The sequence below is a fragment of the Dermacentor silvarum genome, chromosome 3, assembly GCF_013339745.2.
Source record: "Dermacentor silvarum isolate Dsil-2018 chromosome 3, BIME_Dsil_1.4, whole genome shotgun sequence".
Lineage (NCBI taxonomy): Eukaryota > Metazoa > Arthropoda > Arachnida > Ixodida > Ixodidae > Dermacentor > Dermacentor silvarum.
The window spans coordinates 17,199,808-17,218,305 of record NC_051156.1 but is presented as its reverse complement, the minus strand read 5'-3'; the positions used below and the strand labels follow the sequence as shown (position 1 = coordinate 17,218,305).

The window sequence follows — 18,498 nt, the reverse complement described above, 5'->3', positions numbered from 1 at the left end:
GATGCCGCATCAAGTAACACTCGCCTACGTTCCGTGCAGTTTCTACGACTACCCGCGCAGGCCACCTACGTCCTTATGTCACCGTTTCCGCCAGTCCCTGATGGTGAATATGTGGTCGCTCCCCTCACAGATCTGATCCTCTCGCGCAATATCGCACTTCCTCATACCGTAGGGGTTATTGCCGACAACAAAACGTTGCTTCCAGTCCTCAACTTTTCTACTTCGACTCATGTTCTTCCTCAAGGAATTTTACTAGCCGAACTGTCACCTCTGGAGGAATGTACTGTTTCTGCATTCGCTGCTGAGGCTGAGACCGTGACGCAACCTGCCATACCGGCGCCAACCCAGGCACCCCTGGACAAAATGATATCCCCCGACCTCTTACCTTCCCAAAGTGAAGCACTCCGTGGTGTCCTATTTTCGTACTTTGACGTATTTGATGTTGCGAACAGTCCACTAGGCCTTACACATGTCGTGGCCCACAGCATCGACACCGGAGACGCCAGCCCCCTTCCCAAGCACCCTTACCGAGTACCGAGTGTCTCACTCTGAGCGCCAAGTCATCCAAAAGGGAGTAGAGAAAATGCTTGATAAAGATGTTATAGAGCCTTCCTCTAGCCCTTGGGCATCCCCTGTAGTGCTTGTGAAAAAGAAGAACAGCTGGCGGTTTTGCGTCGATTATAGCCATCTCAATCGGGTAACGAAGAAGGATGTGTATCCTCTCCCACGAATTGATGATGCGCTCGACTGCCTCCATGGTGCCAAATATTTCTCGTCGCTAGATCTCCACTGGGGAGACTGGCAAATTGCCGTCGATGACCGCGACCGCGAGAAGACCGCATTCATCAAACCCGACGGCCTCTACGAATTTAAGGTTATGCCTTTTGGGTTGTGTAATGCTCCTGCAACTTTTGAACGCATGATGGACACTCTTCTACGCGGTCTGAAATGGTCGACCTGTCTGTTATCTGGACGACGTCATCGTTTTCACACCCAGCTTTGCCAGCCCCCTCCCTCGTCTGTCGGCCATTCTCGACATCTGTCGCCGGGCTGGCCTCCAGCTTAATTCATCTAAGTGTACCTTTGGGCGCCGCCAGATCAAATTACTTGGACACCTAGTCGACGCTACTGGTGTCCAACCGGACCCCGACAAGGTCCGTGCCGTCCGTGAGTTCTCGGTTCCACGGTCCACGCAAGTAGTACGCAGCTTCCTTGGGCTCTGCTCCTACTTTCGCCGCTTTGTTCTCAACTTCGCGGACATTGCTCGACCTCTCCTGGACTTACTCAAAAAGGATGTGGCCTTTTCTTGGGGCGCGGACCAAGCGTCTTCTTTTGCATCGTTGATTTCTGCCCTCACTACACCAGTGCTGGCTCATTTTGACCCGGCTGCTAGAACAGAACTTCGCACCGACGCAAGCGGCCATGGCATTGGTGCTATCCTCGCTCAAACACAGAACGGAGCCAACCGTGTGATAGCGTATGCTAGTCGTCTTCTGTCAGAGTCGGAGAAGAATTACACCATTACTGAGCGGGAGTGCCTAGCTCTCGTCTTGGCTGTCGTGAAATTCCGTCCGTACCTATATGGACGGCCATTCGTGGTCATAACAGACCATCATGTGGCTCTGCTGGCTCTCAACACTTAAAGACCCCACAGGGAGGCTCGGCCGTTGGGCATTACGATTACAGGAGTACACGTTCTCGGTAGTGTACAAATCTGGCAAGTTACACAATAACGCCGACTGCCTCTCCCGCCATCCCGTTGAACCGACTCCACTGAAACCGACCCCGACACCTATGCCTTGGCAACAACAGACTTCACCCATGTGGCCGACGAACAACGTAGAGATCCATCGTTGCTCTCTTATTGACCGTCTGCAATTCAGCACCCTCGACCCTTCCCTCAACATGTTCTTACTTCAGGATAACGTTCTTTACCGCCGCAACATGCACCCCGACGGCGCAGAACTACTGCTCGTTGTCCCGCATCATCTGCGCAGGGATGTCCTCGTCCAGTTGTATGACGCCCCCACTTCCGGGCACTTTGGCGTCTCCAGAACTTATGATCGCATACGACGACGTTTTTTCTGGAAGGGCCTTTATCGGTCCGTTCGCCGCTACGAAACATCTTGGGACCTTGAGGAGTAGCAGGCTAGAGACACGCTTTCCAGGCCGACCTCTCCTCCCTTCTCTTCATTAAAATCTGCTCTCTCTCTCTCTTGGGACCTGTGTCAGCGTCGCAAGAAACCTACGACTCTACCTGCTGGTCTCCTTCAGCCAATTGACGTTCCAGCCGATCCGCTTTATCGAGTGGGCCTGGACTTGCTGGGTCCCTTTCCAATTTGCACGAAAGGCAAGAAATGGATTGCAGACGCTACGGATTATATCACTCGATTTGCAATTACTCGAGCGTTGCCAACAAGCTGCGCCACAGATGTAGCCCACTTCGTACTGTACGACGTCATCCTCCAACATGGTGCTCCACGTCACCTACTCACAGATTGCGGTCGCTGCTTCCTGTCTCGTGTGGTTGATGATCTACTTCGATCATGTGCTACTCATCACAACTTCACGACCTCATATCGCCCTCAAACCAATGGACTCACTGAGCGCCTAACCCGTACACTGACCGACATGCTTTCCATGTACGTCTCCGATGACCACCACGACTGGAACTTTGCGCTCCCGTTCGTCACATTTGCATACACTCATCGCGTCATGAAACTGCCGGCTACTCACCCTTCTATCTTCTCTTTGGACGCCACCCCTTACTACCCTTCGACACCTTGCTACTTTCTGATCCGGCCTCCACGTCCACGACTTCCTATGCGCAAGATGCCATAACGCCTGCGCTCGACGCGCGCACAGTAGCCCGCGCTCGGCTCTCGTCATCGCAGACCGCACAAAAGGCCATCTACGATTGTCGACACCGGGATACTGATTTTCAACCGGGCTCTCTCGTCCTTCTCTGGCTCCCATCTCGTCATGTCGGCCTCTGTGAAAAGTTAATGTCGCGGTACGTCGGGCCCTACCGCGTGCTGCTCCAGGTGACTCCTGTCACTTATGAGATATCTCCCATGGCATCCACCTCATCCACTGCCGCACCACGAAGTGACATCGCACATGTTTCCCGCCTCCAACTTTACAACTGTGATAACCCATTTTGACCACAACAAGCACCGGGACGGTGCTTCATCGGCCGGGGATAATGTCACGAGGAATGGCAAAGACAAAGACGTTGTAGTGGGGCATGGTCAGAATCTCTCTTGTCAGACTAAAACCTGCTGGAACCTTTGCGCTCTGTGCAGTCTTGATTAGACAAGCGCTATCCGTTTACTGTTAATTAAATACTCCCCGTAACAATATCGCGTGCTCGTGACGCCTGCGGCAGAAAGGATGTTCCACATCCGCCGCCATGGTTTGTGAGTGGTGGCGCTGGCTAACACTCCTAGGGTTAGTTCTAGTTCTAAAACATAAATACCCCAAAAAGTGGATGGGAAAACGGCTTCGCGGTAGCTCAATGGTAAGAGCATCGCACGCGCAATGCGAAGACGTGGGATCGTTCCCCACCTACGGACAGCTGTTTTTTCATCCATTTTCGTTTCCATTAATTTATCATTTCTTTAATTCAATTAGTAAGTACAAGTAATTTCCCCTATGTTGTCCTTGGTGTCATTGTTCGTTGGCTTCTTATGCTGTCATTTGTTTGTAGCAGATGATATAAATGTTTGTTCATATTTACGCTTTAGCACAATTATTTCAAACATAAAAGAAAACTCTACTTGAGTTTGAGATTACTTGAGATTTAAGGACCTGGAAAGTCTAGGTGTCAGAGCTGATGAAGATAGCCGGCTCGATAGCGAACTAACGCTACAAAAGTTCGAGAAAAATATCACTAAAAAGGACGGTCGTTATCAAGTAAGACTTCCTTGGAATAAAACGGTGAACTTGGCAGAAAATTTCTCTGTGGCCACTAAATGTCTTGGCAATTTGATGCGCAAACTCAACAAGGACCGCAGCCTATTGGAAAGGTGCGACAAAACCATTCGTGTCAGCCATTCAAGGAAGGTCAACAGAAAGAGATTGCTGTTCAAGTTTCCCGAGGAAATTTCGACCTTACTACATGCCGCATCGAGCGTTGATCAAGGAAGGCCGGACTACAACAAAGATTCGCATCGTTTTCGACGCATCCTCGCATGAACGTTGAGCGAAGTCATTGAACGAAAATTTAGAATCCGGGCCGAGCTTAAACCAATACGCAGCCGCATTACTTCTGCGTTTGCGGCGATACAAAGTCGCTATGATAGCAGATGCCTGCCTTCAAATCGGCCTGCATGAGGAGGACAGAGATTCACTGCAATTCCTATGGTTTACAAAGCCTCCTCGGGCAAACTAACCGCTATTAGAACAAGAAATCTGTAGGCTGCCCAGAGCGCCATGTCGAGCCACTTCAAGTCTTTCCCTTTTGATGGTCACGTTGCAACATCATTTTCGGTGCGCCGACGTTAGCTACAGAACGACAGCTCTACTGCTTCAGAAATCCATGTACATGAACTACCTTCTGATTGAAACTGGTACAACAGAAGATGTCATTAGCATGCATGAAGAACTTCAAGAGGCTGAATTCTACATGATATGTATCGAGCAAAAGACACATTTCAGCGACGAACTGACATGCCTTTAGGAAAACAAGCCTATTCTCTTGCTGAGCCAGATTAAGCATCTACGACTTTTGTTCGACATGGACAGATTAATTCGTGTACAAGGTCGTGCTGACACCAAGAACGATATGGAAGTCATAATCTGATTCTTTTGCCCGAAAGACACTCACAACGCCGACAAGCCCATATGAAGGTACTACACGGCAGCGTCCGAGATACCCTGATTCAGATTCGTGAACAATTTTGGATTCCACAGGACAGACAATTAGTCAAGAAAACCATACATCGATGCGTGGTATGTCAGCGGCTGCAAGCAAAGCCAGTACAGCAAGAAACACCTCCTTTACCAGAAGACTGGTTTACGAAATCAGAACCTTTCTTGGTCACAGGAGTTGACTTTGCTGTACCATTATACGTCAAAGAAAGTGGTCATCAACGTGCTTATATTGTTCTATTTACTTGCGCTGTCACTCGGACCATAAATTTAGAATTGCTTGAAGACATGACTGCCGAAAAGTTCCTTTTTGCATTCAGGAGATTTATTTCTCGAAGAGGAACGTGTAAAATCATGTACAGCGACGATGCCCGCACTTTTTTGAAGATGTCCAAAATATTGGGGAAGCTTTGGAAAACTATTCAGCATCAGAAATTCAGTGGAGGTTTCTGAACAGACTGTTATCAAAACAAGAATACCTGGAAACCTTTTCGGATCGCTGGCAGAAAGAATACCTAGGTGAATTGAGAAACTTTGCCGTTAACAAGGCGAAACGCACCGACTTGTTGAAGGAAGGAAATTTAGTTTTCATCGGCGACAAAAAACCTCCTCGGCAAGTTTGGTTGATGGCAATAATACGGGAACTACATAACGGACTTGATGGAAAGGTCCGCTCCTGTTCACTACGTTTGCCGGGTGGATCCGAAGTCAGACGCCCTGTTCAACTACTCTGTCTAAAGTCCCTAGATGTTCTGAACAAAAAATATCTAGAGACTTTAACTCTACCTATTGGAAATTGAATAACGCCATCTGCTGGGCGCGGGAAGATCTTTCATACGTCTAGCAGACGATCGTTCATCATCATCGTTTTGCGCCTCACGAGCGCCGCTCGTTTCAGGGCATGAATCCACATTTTTCATATTCGCTGTTCCATTAAGAGAAGAGTGCGCACTTCAGATGTGGTGTCTCTGTTTAATCAAGACAGCATGGTAGCCGGCGGACCGTACACTCAAGCTCCCAGATAAAAGTGACACTAATCCGAGCACCCCGCAGTTTCGCCAAGGTCCCCGCCAAGGGCACGCCAAAGGCACAGCCAACGTAGACACCTAAGGCTTTCGCCTTAAAAAAGGTATCGACTGCGCCAATTGACATTCCAATTTTTTGTGTGTGATAGGGAATTTGAGGACGGCAAGTGTACGTTTCTTCTTTATAACCTGCGCTTTATTGTCCGTGAGCAATCATACCGTGGCCTTTGGTGGCGCGCCGCGGATAGCTTGTTGTTCAGCTCTATTTATTGCTCAGTCTCTCTCCACTCTTTTTTTTATCCCCCTACTCCTTCCCCCCGTGCTGGGTCGCCAACCGGAACTACATCTGGTTAACCTCCCTGCCTTTCTGTGCCTCCGTTCACTCTCTGTCATATTCTTTGGTAAAAGCACAGTATCAACTCAGCCAGTTGGTATGATTGCATCATGAAAACAAGCGCACAAACACACGCACCAGACGATGACACTTCGTTGCAGTGAAGTGTCGTCCTCTTTTAACAGCGAAGCTGTTTACCTGGGCGTTTACCGTCAGGTGTAACGCCGAAATGTGGGCCGATTCTGGTGGTAGTGCAGAAAGGTCCAAGTGCAGTAGCACATACCCCTGTAAACTAGCGAAGCTGTTTAAGCTCGGAGATGGTCCGTCGAGTGTACGACGCAAAACCTACGCCTGGTGATGACGTCGCCATGCGTCGCCTAGCAACGCTTCGCCCCAGCTGCACCTATCGCGCCGAGCCTCGCCACAGCTGCGTGAGCCGAGACGTCAACGCGCGCGCCGCATCGCTTCGCCTTAGCTTTGCCGAGCCGTGACGTCACCACGCCATGCGGAGTGGTTGGCGCGGCTGCGCAGAGGAGGAGATAAACCGTGATGTCACTGCGTTGACTCACGGGAAATATAGCTTCGCGTCGCCATCGCGGTGACACAAAGCCCCACCATCTCCACGCCGAGCACATCGCCGAGAGGATGGGGCGGCCGAATAAGAGCGTCACCCCCGAAAAAGAGGAAGCGCTGCGCGAAAGCCGCCACGCGAGCGAGTGAGCCCACTTCGGTCCGATCCCGAGTATCGTGCCGCCGATGCCGCGGCGAGAAACGTCGGCGATTCGCAGAAGATCCGGAGTTACGAGCCCGCGAAACCGAGCAAAAGCGTTTAGCGTACAAAAGCGTCCAGATACCTTAATGACCGAGTGTTCGTTGCTCCTTGAGCTGTCGATGATTCCGGGGTGATCTTGCGCAAAACGGTGCCGAGTCTCGAAGCATAACCTCTCAATATCTTGGCCGAACCGAGATAAAGCTAGGTGGAGTCGCCACCTTCACTGTTTGCCCAGTATTCGCACCACTAGTGTGAAGCTGCCCCTAATTTTTTTGTAGTTTGTTAGTGCGCTTATTTTTATCACGCATCTTCATTGATACTTCTTTTTGGCCGCTTAAATGGGGCATCGTGACCAAAATAGCCATTTCGCTCATGTTGATTGCTAAAATAACACAACTCGGATGGTGCCAGGCTGAGGACGCCAATTGCATCAAGATGGCTTGAATAGACGACCACACTACTACCTCGGCGCATGAGGCGGTAGCCTTGTTGGGCCGAGCCATTGCTGCTGCAGTGGCCAGTGTTCGAAGCGCACCCTCGCAGCAGCACTTGAAGACGGGTCATACGCTAAAGGAGTCACAAAACTTGTAAATCAGCGGCAGGAAGAAATAGAAACCGTTCAAGTAATGCGAAAACAGCTGAGGTAAAAACATAGAATTTATTCTTCCAATGATGAAAAATTTTGAAGTGCTCCACAATATTCTTCCTCGATCGATAACAAAACACTAAGATGTACCATGCAACACAGGATCCCAAAAGCGGTACAACTTTATCCCAAATCCGAAAATTACGAGTCTCTCTCTACTGATCGAGACCAACTGCTTGCTTAGGTCCACTAAAGCATGCACTAAGGCACATGAAGTTAACGCAGGCGAAGTTTCCAATTCGCGGTGCTCTCAGTAATATCAAAAGAAATACAGAACTGTTTAGTTGTGTAACCTCCTTTCTTGAGACTAGAGAGCTCGCCGCTGTCTTCTAAGATGACGTTAGGGCTTGCGACGCTTCTTGACGAGGTCTCCGTGGAAGTCCTTGAGACATTTCTTTTAGAAGAAAGAAAGAAAATTCAAGTTACAGCTTTCAATGAACTAAGACAGCGTCAATGAAAAATTACCAAATAATATCACTATGACAGAGGTCATATATAATATATTTATAATATATGTACCGAAGCAAAAAAAGGAGTCACAATGACTGACATAACGTAGACTATAACAATTCACAAATGAATTTATTCCACGAAATAGATTCCGTAAAAAGGCTAGTCAACAATGTTTAATTAAAATTTTTATTTACTTTTTCACTATGGCCAACAATATAATCACAAGCACTTTACCTGCAAAATATACAACACGTGCCTCCAAAAAACGATTTTGAATATAACCCTTGCTTTGGGATAAAAAATAGATGGCATAAACGCATTTGTTCTCAGGTTTCTTACATAAAATGTGTGAATAAATTTTGGCGAAAAATAAATTTTTTGCCATGTGTGAATCATGGCGAAAAAAGGCCACAGACGCTTACCAAGGTGGATTTTTTTGTTTATTTGAGAAAATTCTCCTCTCGGTCCGATCACGAGAGCCTTGTTGCACAATGGATCAGCAACGTTTAGAAATTTCACAGTTGCACGTTGCAGATAAACATTTGAAGGGTTGGAAAATCACCACTACCTGCTGCAGCGACGTTGTGAACCCTTACATAGCCAGTTACGAAATTTGGTTTCACTAGCAGAAAATTCTGTTATGCGCGCTTCAGATTAACAAAAACGTTTTCGAAAAGTTTGCGCTTAGCTTACAGTCGTCATCCCTGTCAGTATAGCTTCAAGGTCAATTGAGCTCACCAAAGCTTATCATCAATCGTACCTGTTGCACCCTTGATCTGTTAACATGTGAAATGCATCCATTGTTCAACCTTTTTTAGCACGGCGGTATGGCGTATGGCGTAATAAATGCGGTACACACAGGAACACTTACACTAAAACAAAAAAACATGAGAACGGAATCTTGCGCATGTTTCGTCAGGGAGCTTGTTTAGTCTCGTTATTTCGTGTTAGCGTTTCAGTGTGTACCGCCTTTGCAGCGCCATACGCCACACAGTCATGTCGCACCAAGTAGCCTCGCTGAAGCACTACTAAATGCTTCTTAGCAGTGTTCACATCTGCGGTATGTATTACCTCAGGTACGAAAAAGGGTCTTTTATCATTTTCTTTTATCGCAGTCCAGATCTGCGCTATATATTATTTTAAGTACCGACCTCACCGGGGACGGCGGAAACAACGAGGCGGCACACAACGCAGCCCGAAGGCTAACCGACCGAGTTGCGACAAACAATGGTGCCGTCAACTCGGGGGCCACCGAAGAACGTGAGGACGGAGATTGGGAGTGGCGAGACAGATTGACCAAATAGAAAGAAATTGTGACGATTATGTGAGGTCACCCCGGCCATCAGGGGCGTAGCCAGAAATTTTTTCGGGGGGGTTCACCGGCCCGACCGGGGGGGGGGGGGGGGGGGGGGGGGGGGGCTAGCGTCTGCTTTCCTCTACGTGACGTGATTGCTAATAAATATCGGTAGCTTAAGCAGACTCTATACATGTATATCAAGGGAATGGGACCCTCCCCCCCCCCCCTCCCGATAGCGTGTGCTTGTGAAGAAATTAAGTAAAAAGTAAAGCAAGCTCAGTAAAATACAGTAAATACGACAGGTACAGTGGGCGTTTGGAGCAGCGGTCTCTCATCGCGCCACTGAATGGACCAGTCTTCGAAAACGCATCATTGAGACGGATGATCGGCCCGATTGGAGAAGTCATCATTAATTCTTAATCTCCGTTAAGCGTAGACGGCGTCGTCCTCGTCGGGGCGAAGTGCGTTTCACAAGTCAAGGTATAAATGCGCGTGTGACCAGGCTATACCTACTCCCATAGCAACAGCTTGTGCGCTGCGTCTTTGCGCTAGAAAACTTAAATACGCGCAAAAACCCGTAATGCTTTTTTTTCTTCGAAGCTTTCGTCGCCCTGCTCCCTCATTTCCTGCGGCAAGTCCATGAGCAGTTGTGTCTTTTCTGTGTGCGAGCGTGCAGCCGTCATTTGCTTTTACGTCAACAGATTCAGAATTGTACAGAATATTTCACCGCACAGCATAGATATGGCATGTGTACGCACTTTAAGTAGTGCGTGCAACTCATTTCTGCTTCACTTACGCCGGTGCAAAAAGGAAGCGGCCTTGCACCTTACAGAATCTCGACTGATTGGTGTACTAGTGATGCAGGAACGAACTCCGGTCTTGTTCAGTGCATAGTGCACATAATCAATTTTTCAGGACGCGTGAACTCCGACGAGAACTGTCAGCGCCTGCAACAAGAGTTTACTTACGCTGTACTGCGCACAGCAGTAATCCATGCTTGTCGGCTGTCTGTTTCCTGCATTCTGTTGCGAGTCGGTGGAATTTCACTCCTGGCATCAACCAACGTCGTGTGTACATTGCTGGTTTGGGATTCCACAACACAACAGCAACTACCAGCCTTCCGTAATTGATGGCTTGGGATTCAACAACACAACAGTAACTATACCAGCCTTCCGTAGGGGCGCAATCGCAAACAAGAGACGTTTCGCGCGCAAACTAAGGCTACGTTCACGCTTGGGAATCGGCAAGCGGGCGGAAAGGCCAAAGCGGCCGGAAAGGCCAAAGCGGCCGGAAACTCTTTTCCGCGCATGTCCAAGTTGTTCACATTTGTTTTGCTGTATACCGCCGCGGCCGCCGCTGCCGCTTTCGTCCACATCCATGTATAGTCTGCGTACGTTTGTCGGCGTGGTGGCGCTCATTATCGCATTATTTCGAGCGGTATGTTAATTAATTGACCCACCCGTCATCAAAAGTGATCATTTTGCGCAACTTCGCGACGCGCGTCATCTTCGACCTTCGGTAAATTCCTCGTTGGCGTTGGTGCCTAGGCGTGATTATATTTCTTTAATAGGTTTTATTTAGAAGTTGTAATAACATTTCATCATTTCGTATTATTGCCGGCGCCTCCAGGACACCAAAGCGGCAACGGGAACACCAAAGCTAAAACCCGGGCTGGCCCTTGTGTTGGGGCTCGCCAAAGCCTGCGCGTCCTACGTGAGACCTACGCCCCCTATCTATCGCCGCGACGAGAAAAGCATCCCGCGACTTCTGCAACATACCGTGCACGTGCGAGGAGAATTATGGAGCGCCAACGAGGAATCTGCCTAACTATTGTCTGCCATGGAAGTGGAAGAAGAAATGGCTTTTATACTTCTACCTACTTGTTTTCTAGAAATGGACAATGAATAAACGGAAGACGCGGACACCTCGGAAACGGCGGTGGTGGGTTCGCCTGGCTTTGCAAAAGCGCGAGAAGTTGAGTCACGCCAAGGCTTCGTTGCCGCACCTCCGGTGGCGTGACGTTGAATACTATCGCGAGTATTGCTGACAGTACGTTTTAGTACCACTCTTGTCATAGAACAAGGGGTGGTTCTTGATCGCGTCGATCAGCATTGCAGCCAACACTTTTGGTGCCATATACATGTTTACAGATGTTTACATGCTAGTGTAACTTCCGGTCGAGCAGAACGACTTTCCGCCATGTTTCCGCTTCGCCATGGCGAAAAAATCGGTCCGAGACCGATTTGGCTCGCCGCCTGCTTTTCTGCCAGTTTTGCCGCCTAGGCGGGCGGATTTTTGCAAGATTTTGCCGCTTCCGCCAGCTTCGAGACCAAGTGTGAACGTAGCCTAACTTCCTGCGCGAGCGCGGCCTAACCGGCACCTAAAGGGAAGCGGCGGAAATGTATACCGGAAATTTCGACCACCTGGGGTCTTTAACGTGTACCTAAATCTAAGTAAACGGGCCTCGAGCATTTTCGCCTTCATCTAAAATGCGGCTGCCGCATTTGTTGCTTCAGAATGCGGCCGCCACATTCTCACCCAAAACCTCAGAATGTCAAAGCCTTGACAAACACCGTGACAGTTTTTTCCATATGCAGACATGATTCGCTGTAAATTACCAACCCAAACGGAAGCGCCCAGGAATGAAATTGTGATAGTAGCACCGGTTTCTTGAATTATGTCAGCGCGAAGCGGCGAGAACAAAGGGTGGGTAAGTGGAGGGGGGGGGGGGTGCGCAAAAAATTTCGGAGGGGGTTTGAACCCCCCCCCCCCCTCCCCCCCTGGCTACGCCCCTGCCGGCCATATTCTTCGTTAGCCCGCTAGGTTAAGTGGATCGTGACGATGAGCGCGCGATCATAGAGCTGGAGGAAAGACGGTTGCAGGTCGAGGAATGCGTTTTACTGCTGAAGCTTAAGCTTCAAGAACAGGCAACCAGTTTGAACGTGTGAAATAGTGGACTACCGGTGAGCGGCCTCAAACTAATTGCGGAAAAAAAGGAAACGCGTCGAGGCGGTTCGATTAGCAGAACTTGCTGCAGCTAAGCAAGCTTACGAAGAGAGGAAACAGCTCCAAGAGAAAGAACTCAAGATGCTGCGAGAAGAGCTGCATGTGTTAAAAACTGAAAGAGAGTGAGGCTGAGACCAAGATGGAGAGTAGGCGCGCTTTCGTAGCAGAACTGCATGACATGAGAAAGATGCCAGACGAATAGATAGCGCCCGTGACGGCGTAGAGGAGAAGCTCACCACTGAGGAGCCCTAATTGATGCAGAGTGAACAGGTTAAGAGGATGGCTGACATCCCGGTAGAGGTTTGCGTAAACGAGGAGCAGAGGGCAGCAGAGAAAAAATTAGATTCACCTCGCAACGATGAATCGGTAATGGAAAATGATTCCTGGGATCGCCAGGCACCAGCCATAACGAGGCATTTAGATTCCGAGAAACAGAGCAACGAGAAAGCCGCCAGGTATACCCGAATCGCCCCAGACGTAAGGCAACGTGTAAGGGTAGGAAGAACTTGCACGTGAGGTTAAAAGCAAGACGGCGTAAGAAAATGCGTGTGCGGAATAAGACGTGCTGTTTGATGCGGCAGAACATGAAGTTGGTGTTTAACCAGGGCCATTCAGAGTGGTACAGGAAATCCGCAGACGTAGGAGCGAGAAGGAAGCAGAAAGGAAGTAGGCAAGCATGGGAGTTTAGGAAAAGGCGGAAAAAAGTGAACAGGTGTAACAGGTATGATAAATATAGAATATCATTTAGGAATTACCTCGGACAGTTGAGTTGTTAGTTTTCACAAATGTGTGCAGAGAACAAGTTTATTCATGTAAAGTGTTTGTAACATGAATTAGTCAACATTGCGAACAGTTGAGTGCAGTGAATTATGTGGTGTAATGTGAAATGTGCGTGAAAGTGTGGTGGTGAGTAATGAGCCACGAGTACACAAAGAACCACAAGGGAGGTATTGCTTGTATCCTATCTCTCTCTGACGAACAGACTGTCAAGGTGTTTATTGACAGGATTGAGAGGTCGAACTCGGTGCGGCAGTCAGAACCCTGCGAGCAGTCAGGACAAGCCCCGTGCGTAAAAGCGCTGGTGATGCGCCTGACCGACCGGCACTTCTTCGTCGTAGTTGATACACCGGAGATGCACCTGACTAACCGGCACTTCTTCTTCCTTACATTTGTCCCCCGGAGAAAAAGACGCCATCCTGGCGATCTAAGCATACGGTAACATAGAGGGATCGTAGAAGGGCTTGAGCCGATCTACGTGAACCGTTTCGCGACCGCGACGGCGCTGATCAGAGGACGGTGACACAGGCTCGACGACATAATTCACGGGGGAAGTTTGTGCAATTACACGGTAAGGTCCGTGATATCTTGGGAGCAGCTTAGAAGAAAGGCCGGGAGCTACAGGTGGAACCCACAGCCAAACCAACGAATCGGAAGGGAAGCTTGGTGGAACAGAGCCACCACGACGGAGCTTCTGTTGTGTCTGATCTGCGGTGGTAAGACAACGGGCGAGTTGTCTGCATTCTTCAGCATGCTGCGCAGCTTGAGACACAGGAACACATTCCGATGAATCAGGCTGGTAGGGGAGCATGGTATCGATGGTGCAGGAAGGTTCACGGCCGTACAGTAAGAAAAACGGAGAAAAACCAGTGGTAGCTTGAGTGGCAGTATTATAGGCGAACGTGACGAATGGAAGCACAGCGTCCCAGTTGGAATGGTCGGACGCGACGTACATGGCGAGCATGTCGCCAAGAGTACGGTTAAAACGCTCCGTCAGCCCGTTCGTCTGTGGATGGTATGCGCTAGTGGTCCTGTGGATGATGTGACACTCCTTCAGAAGCGACGTCACGACTTCACATAGAAATGCGCGGCCTCGATCACTGAGAAGTTCCCGAGGGGCTCCGTGACGAAGAACAAAACGCCGCAGTATGAAGGATGCAACATCTTGGGCAGTTGCAGATGGAAGTGGAGCGGTTTCTGCATAGCGTGTGAGGTGATCCACTGCAACGATAATCCAGCGGTTGCCAGCACCAGTACAAGGAAGCGGGCCGTAAAGGTCGATTCCGACCCGATCAAAAGGACGGGATGGGCAAGGAAGCGGCTGCAAGGGTGCGGCCGTGGAAGTAGGGGCCGACTTTCGGCGCTGGCAGTCGAGGCAGCAGCGAACGTACTTCCGAACGAACTTGTACATGCCAGGCCAGTAATACCGGAGCCTAAGGCGGGTGTAGGTCTTTAACACGCCACCGTGTGCACATTGGGGATCAGCGTGAAACGATGCGCATAAATCAGCCCGAAGATGACGCGGTATTACTAGGAGCCATTGCCGACCCTCGGGGAGATAATTGCGACGGTATAGGAGTTGGTCGCGAATAACAAAGTGATGCGCCTGCCGCCGTAGAGTCCTAGACGCCGTAACAGTGGTAGGATCAGATAGAAACTCCAAAAGCGAAGAAATCCACGGGTCCTTGCTCTGCTCAGAGCGCATGTCATCGATGGCAAGTGCTGAGAGGACAAAGTTGAGTGGGCAAAGACGGTCAGGATCAGGGTCAGGTGATAGTGGCGAGCGGGAGAGAGCGTCGGCATCGGTGTGCTTGCGTCCAGAGCGGTACACAACCCGGATGTCGTACTCTTGCAAACGGAGTGCCCAGCGTGCGAGGCGGCCAGAGGGGTCTTTCAATGAGGAGAGCCAGCACAGCGCATGGTGGTCCGTTACTACATCAAATTGGCGGCCGTATAAATAAGGTCGAAATTTCGTAAGGGCCCACAGTATTGCTAAACACTCCTTTTCTGTAACAGAGTAGTTTAGCTCCGACTTTGTCAGCGTGCGGCTAGCATAAGCAACGACGTATTCCACAAGACCACTTTTGCGTTGGGCAAGAACCGCCCCAAGGCCGACTCCACTAGCATCGGTATGGACTTCAGTTGGGGCATCGGGGTCAAAATGCCGCAGAATAGGAGGAGAGGTGAGCAGATGGCAAAGGGTCGTGAACGCGTCATCGCATGCTTTCGACCAGGCGGATAGGGCGTTGTCTCCAGCCAGCAGTTGAGTCAAAGGGGCGATGATCATGGCGAAGTTCTTCACAAAGCGGCGAAAATAGGAGCAGAGGCCGACGAAACTGCGTAGTGTCTTCAGATTAGTGGGCTTGGGGAACTCGGCAACTGCACGGAGTTTTGCAGGATCCGGAAGCACGCCTTCTTTGGATACCACGTGGCCTAAGATGGTAAGCTTACGAGCAGCAAAGAAGCATTTTTTCGTGTTAAGTTGCAGGCGAGCCTTAGTCAGACAGCTTAATACCTCTCTGAGTCGTTGGAGGTGAGTCGAGAAATCAGGTGAGAAGACAACGACATCATCTAGGTAGCACAAACACGTGTGCCACTTGAGACCGCGCAAGATACTGTCCATCATACGCTCGAACGTAGCGGGCGCATTACATAGGCCGAATGGCATGACATTAAATTCGTATAATCCGTCCGGTGTAACGAAGGCGGTTTTGGAGCGGTCAGACTCTGCCATGGGGACTTGCCAATATCCAGACCGCAAGTCCAAAGAGGAAAAGAACTCGGCACCTTGCAAACAGTCAAGAGCATCGTCTATGCGTGGTAGGGGATATACGTCTTTGCGCGTAATTTTGTTAAGACGTCTGTAATCAACGCAGAATCGAATAGAACCATCTTTCTTTTTTACGAGGACAATAGGTGATGCCCACGGGCTATGGGACGGCTGAATCACGCCACGCCGAAGCATATCGCTCACTTGTTCGTCGATGACGCGGCGTTCAGAAGCTGAGACACGGTAAGGACGCTGCCGGAGTGGGGCGTGCGAACCGGTGTCGATGCTGTGCGACACTGTGGTGGTGCGGCCGAGAGAAGGTTGATGGCAGTCGAAGGAGGCGGCAAATTCGCGTAGCAGGCTGACAAGTTGCGCGCGTTCTGTGGTTGTCAAATCACCGGAGATTGACGGTTCGAAGCACTCCAACGGCGGTCGAGTCGCATTGTCGAGCGCGGCGAGGGATGTCAAATGCGCGGTGTCGGGAGCATCGAAGAGCATCGAAGAATCCACAATTTCAGCATAACCGAGGCACTCTCCGTGATGCAAAGTAACCGGCAGGAAAGACACATTGCACACACACATCACACCACGGCCAGCACTGATGGCGATGACGGCAAAGGGCAGCGGAAGGGAACGGCGACGGGCGAACAAGTCACATGGCGTGAATAAGACGGTTGCGTCACGTGCAGATACGCAAGACACAGAGACGACGGCGGCGGACTGAGGAGGGATATCGGTAACTTCGGCCACAATCATTTTTGGAGGCGTCACAGGATCGTGGTCCATGGCTGCAGCGGAAGGGAACAACTCCACCTCGGCGCGGGCGCAGTCAATGATGGCATTGTTAGACGATAGGAAATCCCAGCCTAGAATGACATCGTGGGAGCAGGACGGCAGGACAACGAACTCAATGACATGAAGAGATTCCGCGATGACAACACGAGCAGTGCAGGCTCCCAAAGGTTCTACAGGCTGTGCGCTCGCAGTACTCAAATACAGTCCGGAAAGCGACGTCGTTACTTTTCCCATCCGTCGGCAAAGTCCTGCGCTTAACACCGAGATTGCTGCGCCCGTATCGACCAGTGCGAATGTTGGAATCCCGTCGACGTATACCTCAATTACGTTGCAGGGGTGATTTCGAGGCCTTGGGTAAAGCGAAGGGGACGCAGTTCTCGCCTCGGGAACTGCGACACTTAGTTTCCCTGAGGCAGAGGGCTTGGCCGGCGTCTCATCGGTGAGATGGAACGGCGGCGTGGGGATGGCGAACGACGAGTAGTGTAGGGAACAGGGGTTTCATCTGGTGGCACAGGGGATTGTAGCTGTCGAGGGGCGTAACTGTTCATGGGTCGGCGGTAATCATAAGTAGGCTGCATAAGGCGTCGACAAAAGCGGGCAACGTGTCCCGGAATACCACAATGGTAGCAAATCGGGCGGTTGTCGGCTGTGCGCCAAGGATTTGGCTGGCGTGGTAGCTGTGGTGCAGGCGGCGAGAAGGGAATCGGGGGCGGTCGCGCAACAGCTTGGCGAGGTGGACGTGGAGCGAAGGGCGGCCTTGCAGCGACGTCAGCGTATGTCAAGGGCGCCGCGACTGTAGGCGGTGGAATAGCAGCTGGCAGGCACTCAGCGACTTGCTCCTTGATGACGGTCTGTAACCCCCGTGTCAGTGGGGAGTGTGGTTGCGCGTTCGTAAAGGGCACCAGGGAAAGCTGCCGAGCAACTTCTTCGCGCACGAACTCCTTTATCTGGTGCATTAGAGGCGACTCGTCAACACCTAGCGTCAGACCTGAGACAGGGGCAAATTCTGAGGGCGGGTGTCGTGTGACAACTCGCTGCCTTCGAAGTTCGTCGTAACTTTGACACAGCGCAATGACGACAGACACTGTGGTCGGGTTCCGGGCGACCAACATCTGGAAGGCGTCGTCCTCAATTCCCTTGAGGATATGCCGGATCTTATCGGCGTCTGGCATCGTTGCGTCAACTCTGTTGCACAGATTAACGACGTCTTCGATATAGCTGGTGAAATTCTCACCTGGTTGCTGGGCGCGTCCGCGCAGGCGTTGTTCGGCCTGAAGTTTACGTACGGCAGGGCGACCAAAGATTTCCATGAAGTTGGTCTTGAACGCCGACCATGTCGAGATGTCGGATTCGTGGTTCCGATACCACAAGTGCGCAACGTGGCTCAAGTAGAAAATTACGTTGTTGAGCTTATCCCTATCGTCCCAGTGGTTGTGCCTGCTGACTCTGTCGTACGAGGCGAGCCAGTCCTCGACGTCCTGATCACCGGTACCCGCAAAAATCGCAGGATCCCGCTGACGCTGCACGCCAGGACAGATGACAGTTGGTGCCGTGACTGCTGCTTCTTGGGCTGGATCGTCAGGCATGGTTCGAGAAGACTGGGCTGGATCGTCCGGCATGGGCCGAGATGATTGAAGGGTTCGGCTGCGAAGTTCCAGCGTTGATGGAGTCGTACCCAGCACTCTCCACCAAATGTCAAGGTGTTTATTGACAGGATTGAGAGGTCGAACTCGGTGCGGCAGTCAGAACCC

At 50.6% G+C, this 18,498-nt stretch overlaps 1 protein-coding gene across 1 annotated transcript in view; it reads right to left on the bottom strand.

Annotated features, from left to right (window-relative positions):
- Window positions 1-7,652: 7,652 nt before the first annotated feature.
- LOC119445351 (uncharacterized) overlaps window positions 7,653-18,498 on the bottom strand; it is a 151,600-nt gene continuing 140,754 nt past the window's right edge. The window contains exon 6 of the mRNA XM_037709661.2: window positions 7,653-8,043. Coding sequence (XP_037565589.1) covers window positions 7,990-8,043 — 54 coding nt within the window. The 3' untranslated portion in view covers window positions 7,653-7,989. The remainder of the gene's footprint in view (window positions 8,044-18,498) is intronic.